Source organism: Hyperolius riggenbachi, chromosome 3 (assembly GCF_040937935.1).
Source record: "Hyperolius riggenbachi isolate aHypRig1 chromosome 3, aHypRig1.pri, whole genome shotgun sequence".
NCBI classification, from domain to species: domain Eukaryota; kingdom Metazoa; phylum Chordata; class Amphibia; order Anura; family Hyperoliidae; genus Hyperolius; species Hyperolius riggenbachi.
The window spans coordinates 2,289,840-2,310,427 of record NC_090648.1 but is presented as its reverse complement, the minus strand read 5'-3'; the positions used below and the strand labels follow the sequence as shown (position 1 = coordinate 2,310,427).

General features: G+C 51.9%; 1 protein-coding gene across 2 annotated transcripts in view; it reads right to left on the bottom strand.

Moving 5' to 3' along the window:
* GPS2 (G protein pathway suppressor 2) overlaps positions 1-20,588 on the bottom strand; it is a 161,687-nt gene that overhangs the window by 34,885 nt on the left and 106,214 nt on the right. Inside the window, exon 10 of one of the 2 annotated variants that reach the window (XM_068273805.1) lies at positions 4,895-4,987. The exons of the other annotated variant lie outside the window; for it this stretch is intronic. Within the exon in view, the coding sequence (XP_068129906.1) occupies positions 4,895-4,987 (93 nt within the window). The remainder of the gene's footprint in view (positions 1-4,894; positions 4,988-20,588) is intronic. 2 annotated transcript variants of the gene reach the window in all.

Genomic DNA, 20,588 nt, shown 5'->3' with positions numbered 1-20,588 from the left:
AGGGTGTGATGAAGCTACAGGATGTGTGAGACATTAGGAGATGTGGAGGACAATAATAGGACAGAGGGAAGAGGTGGTAGAGGTTGGGGTATAGTGAGGATGTGATGAAGCTATAGGATGTGTGAGACATGAGGAGATGTGGAGGACAATAGTAGGACAGAGGGAAGAGGTGGTAGAGGTCGGGGTATAGTGAGGGTGTGATGAAGCTACAGGATGTGTGAGACATGAGGAGGAGATGTGGAGGACAATAATAGGACAGAGGGAAGAAGTGGTAGAGGTCGGGGTATAGTGAGGGTGTGATGAAGCTACAGGATGTGTGAGACATGAGGAGGAGGAGATGTGGAGGACAATAATAGGACAGAGGGAAGAGGTGGTAGCGGTCGGGGTATAGTGAGGGTGTGATGAAGATACAGGATGTGTGAGACATGAGGGGGAGATGTGGAGGACAATAATAGGACAGAGGGAGGAGGTGGTAGAGGTCGGGGTATAGTGAGAGTGTGATGAAGCTACAGGATGTGTGAGACATGAGCGGGAGATGTGGAAGACAGTAATAGGACAGAGGGAAGAGGTGGTAGAGGCCGGGGTATAGTGAGGGTGTGATGAAGCTACAGGATGTGTGAGACATGAGGAGATGTGGAGGACAATAATAGGGCAGAGGGAAGAGGTGGTAGAGGTCGGGGTATAGTGAGGGTGTGATGAAGCTACAGGATGTGTGAGACATGAGGAGGAGATGTGGAGGACAATAATAGGACAGATGGAAGAGGTGGTAGAGGTCGGGGTATAGTGAGGGTGTGATGAAGCTACAGGATGTGTGAGACATGAGGGGGAGATGTGGAGGACAATAATAGGACAGAGGGAGGAGGTGGTAGAGGTCGGGGTATAGTGAGGGTGTGATGAAGCTACAGGATGTGTGAGACATGAGGAGATGTGGAGGACAATAATAGGACAGAGGGAAGAGGTGGTAGAGGTCTGGGTATAGTGAGGGTGTGATGAAGCTACAGGATGTGTGAGACATGAGGAGGAGATGTGGAGGACAATAATAGGACAGAGGGAAGAGGTGGTAGAGGTCGGGGTATAGTGAGGGTGTGATGAAGCTACAGGATGTGTGAGACATGAGGAGGAGATGTGGAGGACAGTAATAGGACAGAGGGAAGAGGTGGTAGAGGTCGGGGTATAGTGAGGGTGTGATGAAGCTACAGGATGTGTGAGACATGAGGGGGAGATGTGGAGGACAATAATAGGACAGAGGGAAGAAGTGGTAGAGGTCGGGGTATAGTGAGGGTGTGATGAAGCTACAGGATGTGTGAGACATGAGGGGGAGATGTGGAGGACAATAATAGGACAGAGGGAGGAGGTGGTAGAGGTCGGGGTATAGTGAGGGTGTGATGAAGCTACAGGATGTGTGAGACATGAGAAGGAGATGTGGAGGACAATAATAGGACAGATGGAAGAGGTGGTAGAGGTCGGGGTATAGTGAGGGTGTGATGAAGCTACAGGATGTGTGAGACATGAGAAGGAGATGTGGAGGACAATAATAGGACAGATGGAAGAGGTGGTAGAGGTCGGGGTATAGTGAGGGTGTGATGAAGCTACAGGATGTGTGAGACATGAGGAGGAGATGTGGAGGACAATAATAGGACAGAGGGAAGAGGTGGTAGAGGTCGGGGTATAGTGAGGGTGTGATGAAGCTACAGGATGTGTGAGACATGAGGAGATGTGGAGGACAATAATAGGGCAGAGGGAAGAGGTGGTAGAGGTCGGGGTATAGTGAGGGTGTGATGAAGCTACAGGATGTGTGAGACATGAGAAGGAGATGTGGAGGACAATAATAGGACAGATGGAAGAGGTGGTAGAGGTCGGGGTATAGTGAGGGTGTGATGAAGCTACAGGATGTGTGAGACATGAGGAGGAGATGTGGAGGACAATAATAGGACAGAGGGAGGAGGTGGTAGAGGTCGGGGTATAGTGAGGGTGTGATGAAGCTACAGGATGTGTGAGACATGAGGGGGAGATGTGGAGGACAATAATAGGACAGAGGGAAGAGGTGGTAGAGGTCGGGGTAAAGTGAGGGTGTGATGAAGCTACAGGATGTGTGAGACATGAGGAGATGTGGAGGACAATAATAGGACAGAGGGAAGAGGTGGTAGAGGAGGAGGAGGAATTGATGGATGGAAATGTGGACAGGCAGATTAGGAGAAGACATGGGAAAGATGATATGATAATGGCAGATTCTGTGTGGCTGAGGAAGGCGTAGGAGAGCTAATCATTGGCCTCAATTCTGGTAGGGTTATCAAACAAATTACCTCATGAGGTAATGACATTTAGCGATTTTGGAAGGTTTGAGTCATCTTTTAACCCATGAGGTAAATTATGAGGTAATTTAATGAAATTCGCTATTCTCATGGAAATTAGAGGTCATGTTAGCAGATAATTTACCGATCAATTTAAGACCTGCCGGTACCTGGAGGTAAAGTCACTTTGGGCCTGATTCACAAAGCGGTGCTAACAGTTAGCACGCTGGTGAAAAGCCCTTTATCACGCCTAAACTCAGTTTAGGCATGATAAGTTTAGGCGTGATAAGTTTAGGCGTGATAAGTTTAGGTGTGATAAGTTTAGGCGTGATAAGTTTAGGCGTGATAAGTTTAAGTTTAGGCGTGATAAGTTTAAGTTTAGGCGTGATAAGTTTAGGCGTGATAAGTTTAGGCGTGATAAGCCGAGGCGTGATAAGCCGAGGCGTGATAAGTTGAGGCGTGATAAGTTGAGGTGTGATAAGTTTAGGTGTGATAAGTTTAGGTGTGATAAGTTTAGGCGTGATAAGTTTAGGCATGATAAGTTTAGGCGTGATAAGTTTAAGTTGAGGCGTGATAAGTTGAGGCGTGATAAGTTGAGGCGTGATAAGTTTAAGTTTAGGCGTGATAAGTTTAAGTTTAGGCGTGATAAGTTTAAGTTTAGGCATGATAAGGTTAGGCGTGATAAGGTTAGGCGTGATAAGGTTAGGCGTGATAAGTTTAGGCGTGATAAGTTTAGGCGTGATAAGTTTAGGCGTGATAAGTTTAGGCGTGATAAGTTTAGGCGTGATAAGTTTAGGCGTGATAAGTTTAGGCGTGATAAGTTTAGGCGTGATAAGTTTAGGCGTGATAAGTTTAGGTGTGATAAGTTTAGGCGTGATAAGTTTAGGCGTTATAAGTTTAGGTGTGATAAGTTTAGGCATGATAAGTTTAAGCACCAACTGGGTTAGCACCGCAGTGCACAGCTGATCAAAAGTTTTGCGCTAGCAAAGTCTGGTGCACTTTGCATAGAGTTTAATGGCGCTGCTTTGCATGCAGGACTTTGCACGCTATCTACACTTATCTAAACTTATCATGCCTAAACTTATCACACCTAAACTTATCACACCTGGGGCTTGATTCACAAAGCGGTGCAAAGTGTTTGCACGCCTGTGAAAAGCCCTTTATCACGCCTAAACTCAGTTTAGGCGTGATAAGAAGAAACTCGCGCAAATTTTCCGCGCGCAATGTTTTCCGCGCGCGCAGCACCCGGCGCTTCGCGCGAAGCTCCCATTTAGCCCTATGGGACTTTGCGCGCGTATGCGCGGTAGCTTCGCGCGAAGAGCAGCACAAATCGGTGATAACTCAGTGGTGCAAAGGTTATCACGCCTAAAGTTAGGAGTACTCATTGACAACAAGTTAAATAATCGTACTCAATGCCAAGCAGCTGCAGCTAAAGCTAACAAAATTTTGGGATGCATTAAAAGGGAAATAAAAACTCGAGATGCTAGCATAATATTGCCCCTGTTTAACTCTCTAGTAAGGCCACATCTGGAATATGGAATTCAGTTCTGGGCACCACATTACAAAAAAGATATTGCAGTTTTAGAGCAGGTGCAGAGACGAGCAACAAAATTGATGCGTGGGATGGAAGGTCTCACTTATCGAGAAAGGTTAGATAAACTGGGTTTATTTAGTCTAGAGAAAAGACGCCTTAGAGGGGATCTAATTAACATGTATAAATACATCAGAGGGCAATATAATACCTTGGCGGATGAGCTTTTTGTCCCTAGGCCTTCTCAAAGGACTAGAGGACATGATCTGCGCATGGAGGAAAAACGTTTTAACCATTTATTTAGGAAAGGGTTCTTTACAGTAAGAGTGATTAAGATGTGGAATGCATTGCCACAGGAAGTCGTTATGGCAAACTCTATACCTGCATTTAAAGGGGGCTTAGATGCTTTCCTTGAGTTGAAAGACATCCATGGCTACAATTACTAGGTAATGCCTAATGATGTTGATCCAGGGATTTTATCTGATTGCCGTCTGGAGTCTGGAAGGAATTTTTCCCTTTTGGGGCTAATTGGACCATGCCTTGTAAGGGTTTTTTCGCCTTCCTCTGGATCAACAGGGATATGTGAGGGAGCAGGCTGGAGTTGTACTTTGTACTGGTTGAACTCGATGGACGTATGTCTTTTTTCAACCAAAATAACTATGTAACTATGTAACTGGGTTAGCACCGCTTTGTGAATCGAGCCCTTTGTATGTCTTTTGCAGTTTTTAGTGGAGTTCTTATTGCTGTTTTAGTGTTCCTATACAGGCGGTGTAATAGAAAAAAATAGTAGAAATAAAGCTCCAAATATTTCCTGGATTTTTTTTTTATAAGGGATGCGGATAAATCTACTTTTCATAGGTTGCTACATAATCATATACACCTCCCCCCCTAGAAACAATACATCTTCCAAAGACTATCCTAACTTATGGAAGACAATTGCTAAATAAAAAACCTCATGAGGTATTTTACGTACAGAGAAGTATTTCCCCAGAATTGAGGCCTTTGTCTTTATGACGGCTGAGAGCTTTGAGGATGCAGCGTATGAGGAACGTGCCATGGATGCCTTCTTTACCTTACTGGGCTGCATGGGCACAGCGATCTGAGGCGCGGTCAGCAAGCTCTGAGATGGATGAACAGCCTGAGGGTGCATGGGACGTAACGTGGACTGTGAATAGACAATAATACAACATGGTCATGGTGGGGGAGGGATGAGGGGAGGTGTACAGCATGTAATGTGGGCTGTGGAGGGGTAATATCAGGACATGGTGGGGGAGGGATGTATAGCATGTAATGTGGGCTGCATGGGCACAGCGATCTGAGGCGCGGTCAGCAAGCTCTGAGATGGATGAACAGCCTGAGGGTGCATGGGACGTAACGTGGACTGTGAATAGACAATAATACAACATGGTCATGGTGGGGGAGGGATGAGGGGAGGTGTACAGCATGTAATGTGGGCTGTGGAGGGGTAATATCAGGACATGGTGGGGGGGTGTATAGCATGTAATGTGGGCTGCATGGGCACAGCGATCTGAGGCGCGGTCAGCAAGCTCTGAGATGGATGAACAGCCTGAGGGTGCATGGGACGTAACGTGGACTGTGAATAGACAATAATACCACATGGTCATGGTGGGGGAGGGATGAGGGGAAGGGAGTACAGCATGTAATGTGGGCTGTGGAGGGGTAATATCAGGACATGGTGGGGGGGTGTATAGCATGTAATGTGGGCTGCATGGGCACAGCGATCTGAGGCGCAGTCAGCAAGCTCTGAGATGGATGAACAGCCTGAGGGTGCATGGGACGTAACGTGGACTGTGAATAGACAATAATACAACATGGTCATGGTGGGGGAGGGATGAGGGGAGGAGTACAGCATGTAATGTGGGCTGTGGAGGGGTAATATCAGGACATGGCGGGGGAGGTGTATAGCATGTAATGTGGGCTGCATGGGCACAGCGATCTGAGGCGCGGTCAGCAAGCTCTGAGATGGATGAACAGCCTGAGGGTGCATGGGACGTAACGTGGACTGTGAATAGACAATAATACAACATGGTCATGGTGAGGGAGGGATGAGGGGAGGTGTACAGCATGTAATGTGGGCTGTGGAGGGGTAATATCAGGACATGGTGGGGGAGGTGTATAGCATGTAATGTGGGCTGCATGGGCACAGCGATCTGAGGCGCGGTCAGCAAGCTCTGAGATGGATGAACAGCCTGAGGGTGCATGGGACGTAACGTGGACTGTGAATAGACAATAATACAACATGGTCATGGTGGGGGAGGGATGAGGGGAGGTGTACAGCATGTAATGTGGGCTGTGGAGGGGTAATATCAGGACATGGTGGGGGGGTGTATAGCATGTAATGTGGGCTGCATGGGCACAGCGATCTGAGGCGCGGTCAGCAAGCTCTGAGATGGATGAACAGCCTGAGGGTGCATGGGACGTAACGTGGACTGTGAATAGACAATAATACCACATGGTCATGGTGGGGGAGGGATGAGGGGAAGGGAGTACAGCATGTAATGTGGGCTGTGGAGGGGTAATATCAGGACATGGTGGGGGGGTGTATAGCATGTAATGTGGGCTGCATGGGCACAGCGATCTGAGGCGCAGTCAGCAAGCTCTGAGATGGATGAACAGCCTGAGGGTGCATGGGACGTAACGTGGACTGTGAATAGACAATAATACAACATGGTCATGGTGGGGGAGGGATGAGGGGAGGAGTACAGCATGTAATGTGGGCTGTGGAGGGGTAATATCAGGACATGGCGGGGGAGGTGTATAGCATGTAATGTGGGCTGCATGGGCACAGCGATCTGAGGCGCGGTCAGCAAGCTCTGAGATGGATGAACAGCCTGAGGGTGCATGGGACGTAACGTGGACTGTGAATAGACAATAATACAACATGGTCATGGTGGGGGAGGGATGAGGGGAGGTGTACAGCATGTAATGTGGGCTGTGGAGGGGTAATATCAGGACATGGTGGGGGGGTGTATAGCATGTAATGTGGGCTGCATGGGCACAGCGATCTGAGGCGCGGTCAGCAAGCTCTGAGATGGATGAACAGCCTGAGGGTGCATGGGACGTAACGTGGACTGTGAATAGACAATAATACAACATGGTCATGGTGGGGGAGGGATGAGGGGAGGTGTACAGCATGTAATGTGGGCTGTGGAGGGGTAATATCAGGACATGGTGGGGGAGGGATGTATAGCATGTAATGTGGGCTGCATGGGCACAGCGATCTGAGGCGCAGTCAGCAAGCTCTGAGATGGATGAACAGCCTGAGGGTGCATGGGACGTAACGTGGACTGTGAATAGACAATAATACAACATGGTCATGGTGGGGGAGGGATGAGGGGAGGTGTACAGCATGTAATGTGGGCTGTGGAGGGGTAATATCAGGACATGGTGGGGGGGTGTATAGCATGTAATGTGGGCTGCATGGGCACAGCGATCTGAGGCGCGGTCAGCAAGCTCTGAGATGGATGAACAGCCTGAGGGTGCATGGGACGTAACGTGGACTGTGAATAGACAATAATACAACATGGTCATGGTGGGGGAGGGATGAGGGGAGGTGTACAGCATGTAATGGGGTCTGTGGAGGGGTAATATCAGGACATGGTGGGGGGGTGTATAGCATGTAATGTGGGCTGCATGGGCACAGCGATCTGAGGCGCGGTCAGCAAGCTCTGAGATGGATGAACAGCCTGAGGGTGCATGGGACGTAACGTGGACTGTGAATAGACAATAATACAACATGGTCATGGTGGGGGAGGGATGAGGGGAGGAGTACAGCATGTAATGTGGGCTGTGGAGGGGTAATATCAGGACATGGTGGGGGGGTGTATAGCATGTAATGTGGGCTGCATGGGCACAGCGATCTGAGGCGCAGTCAGCAAGCTCTGAGATGGATGAACAGCCTGAGGGTGCATGGGACGTAACGTGGACTGTGAATAGACAATAATACAACATGGTCATGGTGGGGGAGGGATGAGGGGAGGTGTACAGCATGTAATGTGGGCTGTGGAGGGGTAATATCAGGACATGGTGGGGGGGTGTATAGCATGTAATGTGGGCTGCATGGGCACAGCGATCTGAGGCGCGGTCAGCAAGCTCTGAGATGGATGAACAGCCTGAGGGTGCATGGGACGTAACGTGGACTGTGAATAGACAATAATACAACATGGTCATGGTGGGGGAGGGATGAGGGGAGGTGTACAGCATGTAATGTGGGCTGTGGAGGGGTAATATCAGGACATGGTGGGGGGGTGTATAGCATGTAATGTGGGCTGCATGGGCACAGCGATCTGAGGCGCGGTCAGCAAGCTCTGAGATGGATGAACAGCCTGAGGGTGCATGGGACGTAACGTGGACTGTGAATAGACAATAATACAACATGGTCATGGTGGGGGAGGGATGAGGGGAGGGGAGTACAGCATGTAATGTGGGCTGTGGAGGGGTAATATCAGGACATGGTGGGGGAGGGATGTATAGCATGTAATGTGGGCTGCATGGGCACAGCGATCTGAGGCGCGGTCAGCAAGCTCTGAGATGGATGAACAGCCTGAGGGTGCATGGGACGTAACGTGGACTGTGAATAGACAATAATACAACATGGTCATGGTGGGGGAGGGATGAGGGGAGGGGAGTACAGCATGTAATGTGGGCTGTGGAGGGGTAATATCAGGACATGGTGGGGGGGTGCATAGCATGTAATGTGGGCTGCATGGGCACAGCGATCTGAGGCGCAGTCAGCAAGCTCTGAGATGGATGAACAGCCTGAGGGTGCATGGGACGTAACGTGGACTGTGAATAGACAATAATACAACATGGTCATGGTGGGGGAGGGATGAGGGGAGGAGTACAGCATGTAATGTGGGCTGTGGAGGGGTAATATCAGGACATGGTGGGGGAGGGATGTATAGCATGTAATGTGGGCTGCATGGGCACAGCGATCTGAGGCGCGGTCAGCAAGCTCTGAGATGGATGAACAGCCTGAGGGTGCATGGGACGTAACGTGGACTGTGAATAGACAATAATACAACATGGTCATGGTGGGGGAGGGATGAGGGGAGGTGTACAGCATGTAATGTGGGCTGTGGAGGGGTAATATCAGGACATGGTGGGGGGGTGTATAGCATGTAATGTGGGCTGCATGGGCACAGCGATCTGAGGCGCGGTCAGCAAGCTCTGAGATGGATGAACAGCCTGAGGGTGCATGGGACGTAACGTGGACTGTGAATAGACAATAATACAACATGGTCATGGTGGGGGAGGGATGAGGGGAGGTGTACAGCATGTAATGTGGGCTGTGGAGGGGTAATATCAGGACATGGTGGGGGGGTGTATAGCATGTAATGTGGGCTGCATGGGCACAGCGATCTGAGGCGCGGTCAGCAAGCTCTGAGATGGATGAACAGCCTGAGGGTGCATGGGACGTAACGTGGACTGTGAATAGACAATAATACAACATGGTCATGGTGGGGGAGGGATGAGGGGAGGAGTACAGCATGTAATGTGGGCTGTGGAGGGGTAATATCAGGACATGGTGGGGGGGTGTATAGCATGTAATGTGGGCTGCATGGGCAAAGCGATCTGAGGCGCGGTCAGCAAGCTCTGAGATGGATGAACAGCCTGAGGGTGCATGGGACGTAACGTGGACTGTGAATAGACAATAATACAACATGGTCATGGTGGGGGAGGGATGAGGGGAGGTGTACAGCATGTAATGGGGTCTGTGGAGGGGTAATATCAGGACATGGTGGGGGGGTGTATAGCATGTAATGTGGGCTGCATGGGCACAGCGATCTGAGGCGCGGTCAGCAAGCTCTGAGATGGATGAACAGCCTGAGGGTGCATGGGACGTAACGTGGACTGTGAATAGACAATAATACAACATGGTCATGGTGGGGGAGGGATGAGGGGAGGTGTACAGCATGTAATGTGGGCTGTGGAGGGGTAATATCAGGACATGGTGGGGGGGTGTATAGCATGTAATGTGGGCTGCATGGGCACAGCGATCTGAGGCGCGGTCAGCAAGCTCTGAGATGGATGAACAGCCTGAGGGTGCATGGGACGTAACGTGGACTGTGAATAGACAATAATACAACATGGTCATGGTGGGGGAGGGATGAGGGGAGGTGTACAGCATGTAATGTGGGCTGTGGAGGGGTAATATCAGGACATGGTGGGGGGGTGTATAGCATGTAATGTGGGCTGCATGGGCACAGCGATCTGAGGCGCAGTCAGCAAGCTCTGAGATGGATGAACAGCCTGAGGGTGCATGGGACGTAACGTGGACTGTGAATAGACAATAATACAACATGGTCATGGTGGGGGAGGGATGAGGGGAGGTGTACAGCATGTAATGTGGGCTGTGGAGGGGTAATATCAGAACATGGTGGGGGGGTGTATAGCATGTAATGTGGGCTGCATGGGCACAGCGATCTGAGGCGCAGTCAGCAAGCTCTGAGATGGATGAACAGCCTGAGGGTGCATGGGACGTAACGTGGACTGTGAATAGACAATAATACAACATGGTCATGGTGGGGGAGGGATGAGGGGAGGTGTACAGCATGTAATGTGGGCTGTGGAGGGGTAATATCAGGACATGGTGGGGGAGGGATGAGGGGAGGTGTATAGCATGTAATGTGGGCTGCATGGGCACAGCGATCTGAGGCGCGGTCAGCAAGCTCTGAGATGGATGAACAGCCTGAGGGTGCATGGGACGTAACGTGGACTGTGAATAGACAATAATACAACATGGTCATGGTGGGGGAGGGATGAGGGGAGGGGAGTACAGCATGTAATGTGGGCTGTGGAGGGGTAATATCAGGACATGGTGGGGGGGTGTATAGCATGTAATGTGGGCTGCATGGGCACAGCGATCTGAGGCGCGGTCAGCAAGCTCTGAGATGGATGAACAGCCTGAGGGTGCATGGGACGTAACGTGGACTGTGAATAGACAATAATACAACATGGTCATGGTGAGGGAGGGATGAGGGGAGGTGTACAGCATGTAATGGGGTCTGTGGAGGGGTAATATCAGGACATGGTGGGGGAGGGATGAGGGGAGGAGTACAGCATGTAATGTGGGCTGTGGAGGGGTAATATCAGGACATGGTGGGGGAGGTGTATAGCATGTAATGTGGGCTGCATGGGCACAGCGATCTGAGGCGCGGTCAGCAAGCTCTGAGATGGATGAACAGCCTGAGGGTGCATGGGACGTAACGTGGACTGTGAATAGACAATAATACAACATGGTCATGGTGGGGGAGGGATGAGGGGAGGAGTACAGCATGTAATGTGGGCTGTGGGGGTAATATCAGGACATGGTGGGGGGGTGTATAGCATGTAATGTGGGCTGCATGGGCACAGCGATCTGAGGCGCAGTCAGCAAGCTCTGAGATGGTTGAACAGCCTGAGGGTGCATGGGACGTAACGTGGACTGTGAATAGACAATAATACAACATGGTCATGGTGGGGGAGGGATGAGGGGAGGGGAGTACAGCATGTAATGTGGGCTGTGGAGGGGTAATATCAGGACATGGTGGGGGAGGGATGTATAGCATGTAATGTGGGCTGCATGGGCACAGCGATCTGAGGCGCGGTCAGCAAGCTCTGAGATGGATGAACAGCCTGAGGGTGCATGGGACGTAACGTGGACTGTGAATAGACAATAATACAACATGGTCATGGTGGGGGAGGGATGAGGGGAGGTGTACAGCATGTAATGTGGGCTGTGGAGGGGTAATATCAGGACATGGTGGGGGGGTGTATAGCATGTAATGTGGGCTGCATGGGCACAGCGATCTGAGGCGCGGTCAGCAAGCTCTGAGATGGATGAACAGCCTGAGGGTGCATGGGACGTAACGTGGACTGTGAATAGACAATAATACAACATGGTCATGGTGGGGGAGGGATGAGGGGAGGGGAGTACAGCATGTAATGTGGGCTGTGGAGGGGTAATATCAGGACATGGTGGGGGGGTGTATAGCATGTAATGTGGGCTGCATGGGCACAGCGATCTGAGGCGCAGTCAGCAAGCTCTGAGATGGTTGAACAGCCTGAGGGTGCATGGGACGTAACGTGGACTGTGAATAGACAATAATACAACATGGTCATGGTGGGGGAGGGATGAGGGGAGGAGTACAGCATGTAATGTGGGCTGTGGAGGGGTAATATCAGGACATGGTGGGGGAGGGATGTATAGCATGTAATGTGGGCTGCATGGGCACAGCGATCTGAGGCGCGGTGAGCAAGCTCTGAGATGGATGAACAGCCTGAGGGTGCATGGGACGTAACGTGGACTGTGAATAGACAATAATACAACATGGTCATGGTGGGGGAGGGATGAGGGGAGGTGTACAGCATGTAATGTGGGCTGTGGAGGGGTAATATCAGGACATGGTGGGGGGGTGTATAGCATGTAATGTGGGCTGCATGGGCACAGCGATCTGAGGCGCGGTGAGCAAGCTCTGAAGTGGGATGAACAGCCTGAGGGTGCATGGGACGTAACGTGGACTGTGAATAGACAATAATACAACATGGTCATGGTGGGGGAGGGATGAGGGGAGGAGTACAGCATGTAATGTGGGCTGTGGAGGGGTAATATCAGGACATGGTGGGGGAGGGATGTATAGCATGTAATGTGGGCTGCATGGGCACAGCGATCTGAGGCGCGGTGAGCAAGCTCTGAGATGGATGAACAGCCTGAGGGTGCATGGGACGTAACGTGGACTGTGAATAGACAATAATACAACATGGTCATGGTGGGGGAGGGATGAGGGGAGGTGTACAGCATGTAATGTGGGCTGTGGAGGGGTAATATCAGGACATGGTGGGGGGGTGTATAGCATGTAATGTGGGCTGCATGGGCACAGCGATCTGAGGCGCAGTCAGCAAGCTCTGAGATGGATGAACAGCCTGAGGGTGCATGGGACGTAACGTGGACTGTGAATAGACAATAATACAACATGGTCATGGTGGGGGAGGGATGAGGGGAGGTGTACAGCATGTAATGTGGGCTGTGGAGGGGTAATATCAGGACATGGTGGGGGGGTGTATAGCATGTAATGTGGGCTGCATGGGCACAGCGATCTGAGGCGCGGTGAGCAAGCTCTGAAGTGGGATGAACAGCCTGAGGGTGCATGGGACGTAACGTGGACTGTGAATAGACAATAATACAACATGGTCATGGTGGGGGAGGGATGAGGGGAGGTGTACAGCATGTAATGTGGGCTGTGGAGGGGTAATATCAGGACATGGTGGGGGGGTGTATAGCATGTAATGTGGGCTGCATGGGCACAGCGATCTGAGGCGCGGTCAGCAAGCTCTGAGATGGATGAACAGCCTGAGGGTGCATGGGACGTAACGTGGACTGTGAATAGACAATAATACAACATGGTCATGGTGGGGGAGGGATGAGGGGAGGTGTACAGCATGTAATGTGGGCTGTGGAGGGGTAATATCAGGACATGGTGGGGGGGTGTATAGCATGTAATGTGGGCTGCATGGGCACAGCGATCTGAGGCGCAGTCAGCAAGCTCTGAGATGGATGAACAGCCTGAGGGTGCATGGGACGTAACGTGGACTGTGAATAGACAATAATACAACATGGTCATGGTGGGGGAGGGATGAGGGGAGGTGTACAGCATGTAATGGGGTCTGTGGAGGGGTAATATCAGGACATGGTGGGGGGGTGTATAGCATGTAATGTGGGCTGCATGGGCACAGCGATCTGAGGCGCGGTCAGCAAGCTCTGAGATGGATGAACAGCCTGAGGGTGCATGGGACGTAACGTGGACTGTGAATAGACAATAATACAACATGGTCATGGTGGGGGAGGGATGAGGGGAGGTGTACAGCATGTAATGGGGTCTGTGGAGGGGTAATATCAGGACATGGTGGGGGGGTGTATAGCATGTAATGTGGGCTGCATGGGCACAGCGATCTGAGGCGCGGTCAGCAAGCTCTGAGATGGATGAACAGCCTGAGGGTGCATGGGACGTAACGTGGACTGTGAATAGACAATAATACAACATGGTCATGGTGGGGGAGGGATGAGGGGAGGTGTACAGCATGTAATGTGGGCCGTGGAGGGGTAATATCAGGACATGGTGGGGGAGGGATGTATAGCATGTAATGTGGGCTGCATGGGCACAGCGATCTGAGGCGCAGTCAGCAAGCTCTGAGATGGATGAACAGCCTGAGGGTGCATGGGACGTAACGTGGACTGTGAATAGACAATAATACAACATGGTCATGGTGGGGGAGGGATGAGGGGAGGTGTACAGCATGTAATGTGGGCTGTGGAGGGGTAATATCAGGACATGGCGGGGGAGGTGTATAGCATGTAATGTGGGCTGCATGGGCACAGCGATCTGAGGCGCAGTCAGCAAGCTCTGAGATGGATGAACAGCCTGAGGGTGCATGGGACGTAACGTGGACTGTGAATAGACAATAATACAACATGGTCATGGTGGGGGAGGGATGAGGGGAGGTGTACAGCATGTAATGTGGGCCGTGGAGGGGTAATATCAGGACATGGTGGGGGAGGGATGTATAGCATGTAATGTGGGCTGCATGGGCACAGCGATCTGAGGCGCGGTCAGCAAGCTCTGAGATGGATGAACAGCCTGAGGGTGCATGGGACGTAACGTGGACTGTGAATAGACAATAATACAACATGGTCATGGTGGGGGAGGGATGAGGGGAGGAATACAGCATGTAATGTGGGCTGTGGAGGGGTAATATCAGGACATGGTGGGGGAGGGATGTATAGCATGTAATGTGGGCTGCATGGGCACAGCGATCTGAGGCGCGGTCAGCAAGCTCTGAGATGGATGAACAGCCTGAGGGTGCATGGGACGTAACGTGGACTGTGAATAGACAATAATACAACATGGTCATGGTGGGGGAGGGATGAGGGGAGGTGTACAGCATGTAATGTGGGCTGTGGAGGGGTAATATCAGGACATGGCGGGGGAGGTGTATAGCATGTAATGTGGGCTGCATGGGCACAGCGATCTGAGGCGCAGTCAGCAAGCTCTGAGATGGATGAACAGCCTGAGGGTGCATGGGACGTAACGTGGACTGTGAATAGACAATAATACAACATGGTCATGGTGGGGGAGGGATGAGGGGAGGTGTACAGCATGTAATGTGGGCCGTGGAGGGGTAATATCAGGACATGGTGGGGCGGTGTATAGCATGTAATGTGGGCTGCATGGGCACAGCGATCTGAGGCGCGGTCAGCAAGCTCTGAGATGGATGAACAGCCTGAGGGTGCATGGGACGTAACGTGGACTGTGAATAGACAATAATACAACATGGTCATGGTGGGGGAGGGATGAGGGGAGGTGTACAGCATGTAATGTGGGCTGTGGAGGGGTAATATCAGGACATGGTGGGGGGGTGTATAGCATGTAATGTGGGCTGCATGGGCACAGCGATCTGAGGCGCAGTCAGCAAGCTCTGAGATGGATGAACAGCCTGAGGGTGCATGGGACGTAACGTGGACTGTGAATAGACAATAATACAACATGGTCATGGTGGGGGAGGGATGAGGGGAGGTGTACAGCATGTAATGTGGGCTGTGGAGGGGTAATATCAGAACATGGTGGGGGGGTGTATAGCATGTAATGTGGGCTGCATGGGCACAGCGATCTGAGGCGCGGTCAGCAAGCTCTGAGATGGATGAACAGCCTGAGGGTGCATGGGACGTAACGTGGACTGTGAATAGACAATAATACAACATGGTCATGGTGGGGGAGGGATGAGGGGAGTATAGCATGTAATGTGGGCTGTGGAGGGGTAATATCAGGACATGGTGGGGGGGTGTATAGCATGTAATGTGGGCTGCATGGGCACAGCGATCTGAGGCGCGGTCAGCAAGCTCTGAGATGGATGAACAGCCTGAGGGTGCATGGGACGTAACGTGGACTGTGAATAGACAATAATACAACATGGTCATGGTGGGGGAGGGATGAGGGGAGGTGTACAGCATGTAATGGGGTCTGTGGAGGGGTAATATCAGGACATGGTGGGGGGGTGTATAGCATGTAATGTGGGCTGCATGGGCACAGCGATCTGAGGCGCGGTCAGCAAGCTCTGAGATGGATGAACAGCCTGAGGGTGCATGGGACGTAACGTGGACTGTGAATAGACAATAATACAACATGGTCATGGTGGGGGAGGGATGAGGGGAGGAGTACAGCATGTAATGTGGGCTGTGGAGGGGTAATATCAGGACATGGTGGGGGAGGGATGTATAGCATGTAATGTGGGCTGCATGGGCACAGCGATCTGAGGCGCGGTCAGCAAGCTCTGAGATGGATGAACAGCCTGAGGGTGCATGGGACGTAACGTGGACTGTGAATAGACAATAATACAACATGGTCATGGTGGGGGAGGGATGAGGGGAGGTGTACAGCATGTAATGTGGGCTGTGGAGGGGTAATATCAGGACATGGTGGGGGGGTGTATAGCATGTAATGTGGGCTGCATGGGCACAGCGATCTGAGGCGCAGTCAGCAAGCTCTGAGATGGATGAACAGCCTGAGGGTGCATGGGACGTAACGTGGACTGTGAATAGACAATAATACAACATGGTCATGGTGGGGGAGGGATGAGGGGAGGTGTACAGCATGTAATGTGGGCTGTGGAGGGGTAATATCAGGACATGGTGGGGGGGTGTATAGCATGTAATGTGGGCTGCATGGGCACAGCGATCTGAGGCGCAGTCAGCAAGCTCTGAGATGGATGAACAGCCTGAGGGTGCATGGGACGTAACGTGGACTGTGAATAGACAATAATACAACATGGTCATGGTGGGGGAGGGATGAGGGGAGGTGTACAGCATGTAATGTGGGCTGTGGAGGGGTAATATCAGGACATGGTGGGGGGGTGTATAGCATGTAATGTGGGCTGCATGGGCACAGCGATCTGAGGCGCGGTCAGCAAGCTCTGAGATGGATGAACAGCCTGAGGGTGCATGGGACGTAACGTGGACTGTGAATAGACAATAATACAACATGGTCATGGTGGGGGAGGGATGAGGGGAGGTGTATAGCATGTAATGTGGGCTGTGGAGGGGTAATATCAGGACATGGTGGGGGAGGGATGAGGGGAGGGGAGTATAGCATGTAATGTGGGCTGTGGAGGGGTAATATCAGGACATGGTGGGGGGGTGTATAGCATGTAATGTGGGCTGTGGAGGGGTAATATCAGGACATGGTGGGGGAGGGATGAGGGGAGGTGTACAGCATGTAATGGGGTCTGTGGAGGGGTAATATCAGGACATGGTGGGGGGGTGTATAGCATGTAATGTGGGCTGCATGGGCACAGCGATCTGAGGCGCGGTCAGCAAGCTCTGAGATGGATGAACAGCCTGAGGGTGCATGGGACGTAACGTGGACTGTGAATAGACAATAATACAACATGGTCATGGTGGGGGAGGGATGAGGGGAGGTGTACAGCATGTAATGTGGGCTGTGGAGGGGTAATATCAGGACATGGTGGGGGGGTGTATAGCATGTAATGTGGGCTGCATGGGCACAGCGATCTGAGGCGCGGTCAGCAAGCTCTGAGATGGATGAACAGCCTGAGGGTGCATGGGACGTAACGTGGACTGTGAATAGACAATAATACAACATGGTCATGGTGGGGGAGGGATGAGGGGAGGTGTACAGCATGTAATGTGGGCTGTGGAGGGGTAATATCAGGACATGGTGGGGGGGTGTATAGCATGTAATGTGGGCTGCATGGGCACAGCGATCTGAGGCGCGGTCAGCAAGCTCTGAGATGGATGAACAGCCTGAGGGTGCATGGGACGTAACGTGGACTGTGAATAGACAATAATACAACATGGTCATGGTGGGGGAGGGATGAGGGGAGGTGTACAGCATGTAATGTGGGCTGTGGAGGGGTAATATCAGGACATGGTGGGGGGGTGTATAGCATGTAATGTGGGCTGCATGGGCACAGCGATCTGAGGCGCGGTCAGCAAGCTCTGAAGTGGGATGAACAGCCTGAGGGTGCATGGGACGTAACGTGGACTGTGAATAGACAATAATACAACATGGTCATGGTGGGGGAGGGATGAGGGGAGGTGTACAGCATGTAATGTGGGCTGTGGAGGGGTAATATCAGGACATGGTGGGGGGGTGTATAGCATGTAATGTGGGCTGCATGGGCACAGCGATCTGAGGCGCGGTCAGCAAGCTCTGAAGTGGGATGAACAGCCTGAGGGTGCATGGGACGTAACGTGGACTGTGAATAGACAATAATACAACATGGTCATGGTGGGGGAGGGATGAGGGGAGGGGAGTACAGCATGTAATGTGGGCTGTGGAGGGGTAATATCAGGACATGGTGGGGGGGTGTATAGCATGTAATGTGGGCTGCATGGGCACAGCGATCTGAGGCGCGGTCAGCAAGCTCTGAGATGGATGAACAGCCTGAGGGTGCATGGGACGTAACGTGGACTGTGAATAGACAATAATACAACATGGTCATGGTGGGGGAGGGATGAGGGGAGGTGTACAGCATGTAATGTGGGCTGTGGAGGGGTAATATCAGGACATGGTGGGGGGGTGTATAGCATGTAATGTGGGCTGCATGGGCACAGCGATCTGAGGCGCGGTCAGCAAGCTCTGAGATGGATGAACAGCCTGAGGGTGCATGGGACGTAACGTGGACTGTGAATAGACAATAATACAACATGGTCATGGTGGGGGAGGGATGAGGGGAGGTGTATAGCATGTAATGGGGTCTGTGGAGGGGTAATATCAGGACATGGTGGGGGGGTGTATAGCATGTAATGTGGGCTGCATGGGCACAGCGATCTGAGGCGCGGTCAGCAAGCTCTGAAGTGGGATGAACAGCCTGAGGGTGCATGGGACGTAACGTGGACTGTGAATAGACAATAATACAACATGGTCATGGTGGGGGAGGGATGAGGGGAGGAATACAGCATGTAATGTGGGCTGTGGAGGGGTAATATCAGGACATGGTGGGGGAGGGATGTATAGCATGTAATGTGGGCTGCATGGGCACAGCGATCTGAGGCGCGGTCAGCAAGCTCTGAGATGGATGAACAGCCTGAGGGTGCATGGGACGTAACGTGGACTGTGAATAGACAATAATACAACATGGTCATGGTGGGGGAGGGATGAGGGGAGGTGTACAGCATGTAATGTGGGCTGTGGAGGGGTAATATCAGGACATGGTGGGGGGGTGTATAGCATGTAATGTGGGCTGCATGGGCACAGCGATCTGAGGCGCGGTCAGCAAGCTCTGAAGTGGGATGAACAGCCTGAGGGTGCATGGGACGTAACGTGGACTGTGAATAGACAATAATACAACATGGTCATGGTGGGGGAGGGATGAGGGGAGGAGTACAGCATGTATTGTGGTCTGTGGAGGGGTAATATCAGGACATGGTGGGGGGGTGTATAGCATGTAATGTGGGCTGCATGGGCACAGCGATCTGAGGCGCGGTCAGCAAGCTCTGAGATGGATGAACAGCCTGAGGGTGCATGGGACGTAACGTGGACTGTGAATAGACAATAATACAACATGGTCATGGTGGGGGAGGGATGAGGGGAGGTGTACAGCATGTAATGTGGGCTGTGGAGGGGTAATATCAGGACATGGTGGGGGGGTGTATAGCATGTAATGTGGGCTGCATGGGCACAGCGATCTGAGGCGCGGTCAGCAAGCTCTGAGATGGATGAACAGCCTGAGGGTGCATGGGACGTAACGTGGACTGTGAATAGACAATAATACAACATGGTCATGGTGGGGGAGGGATGAGGGGAGGTGTACAGCATGTAATGTGGGCTGTGGAGGGGTAATATCAGGACATGGTGGGGGGGTGTATAGCATGTAATGTGGGCTGCATGGGCACAGCGATCTGAGGCGCAGTCAGCAAGCTCTGAGATGGATGAACAGCCTGAGGGTGCATGGGACGTAACGTGGACTGTGAATAGACAATAATACAACATGGTCATGGTGGGGGAGGGATGAGGGGAGGTGTACAGCATGTAATGTGGGCTGTGGAGGGGTAATATCATGACATGGTGGGGGGTGTATAGCATGTAATGTGGGCTGCATGGGCACAGCGATCTGAGGCGCGGTCAGCAAGCTCTGAGATGGATGAACAGCCTGAGGGTGCATGGGACGTAACGTGGACTGTGAATAGACAATAATACAACATGGTCATGGTGGGGGAGGGATGAGGGGAGGGGAGTACAGCATGTAATGTGGGCTGTGGAGGGGTAATATCAGGACATGGTGGGGGGGTGTATAGCATGTAATGTGGGCTGCATGGGCACAGCGATCTGAGGCGCAGTCAGCAAGCTCTGAGATGGATGAACAGCCTGAGGGTGCATGGGACGTAACGTGGACTGTGAATAGACAATAATACAACATGGTCATGGTGGGGGAGGGATGAGGGGAGGGGAGTACAGCATGTAATGTGGGCTGTGGAGGGGTAATATCAGGACATGGTGGGGGAGGGATGTATAGCATGTAATGTGGGCTGCATGGGCACAGCGATCTGAGGCGCGGTCAGCAAGCTCTGAGATGGATGAACAGCCTGAGGGTGCATGGGACGTAACGTGGACTGTGAATAGACAATAATACAACATGGTCATGGTGAGGGAGGGATGAGGGGAGGTGTACAGCATGTAATGGGGTCTGTGGAGGGGTAATATCAGGACATGGTGGGGGGGTGTATAGCATGTAATGTGGGCTGCATGGGC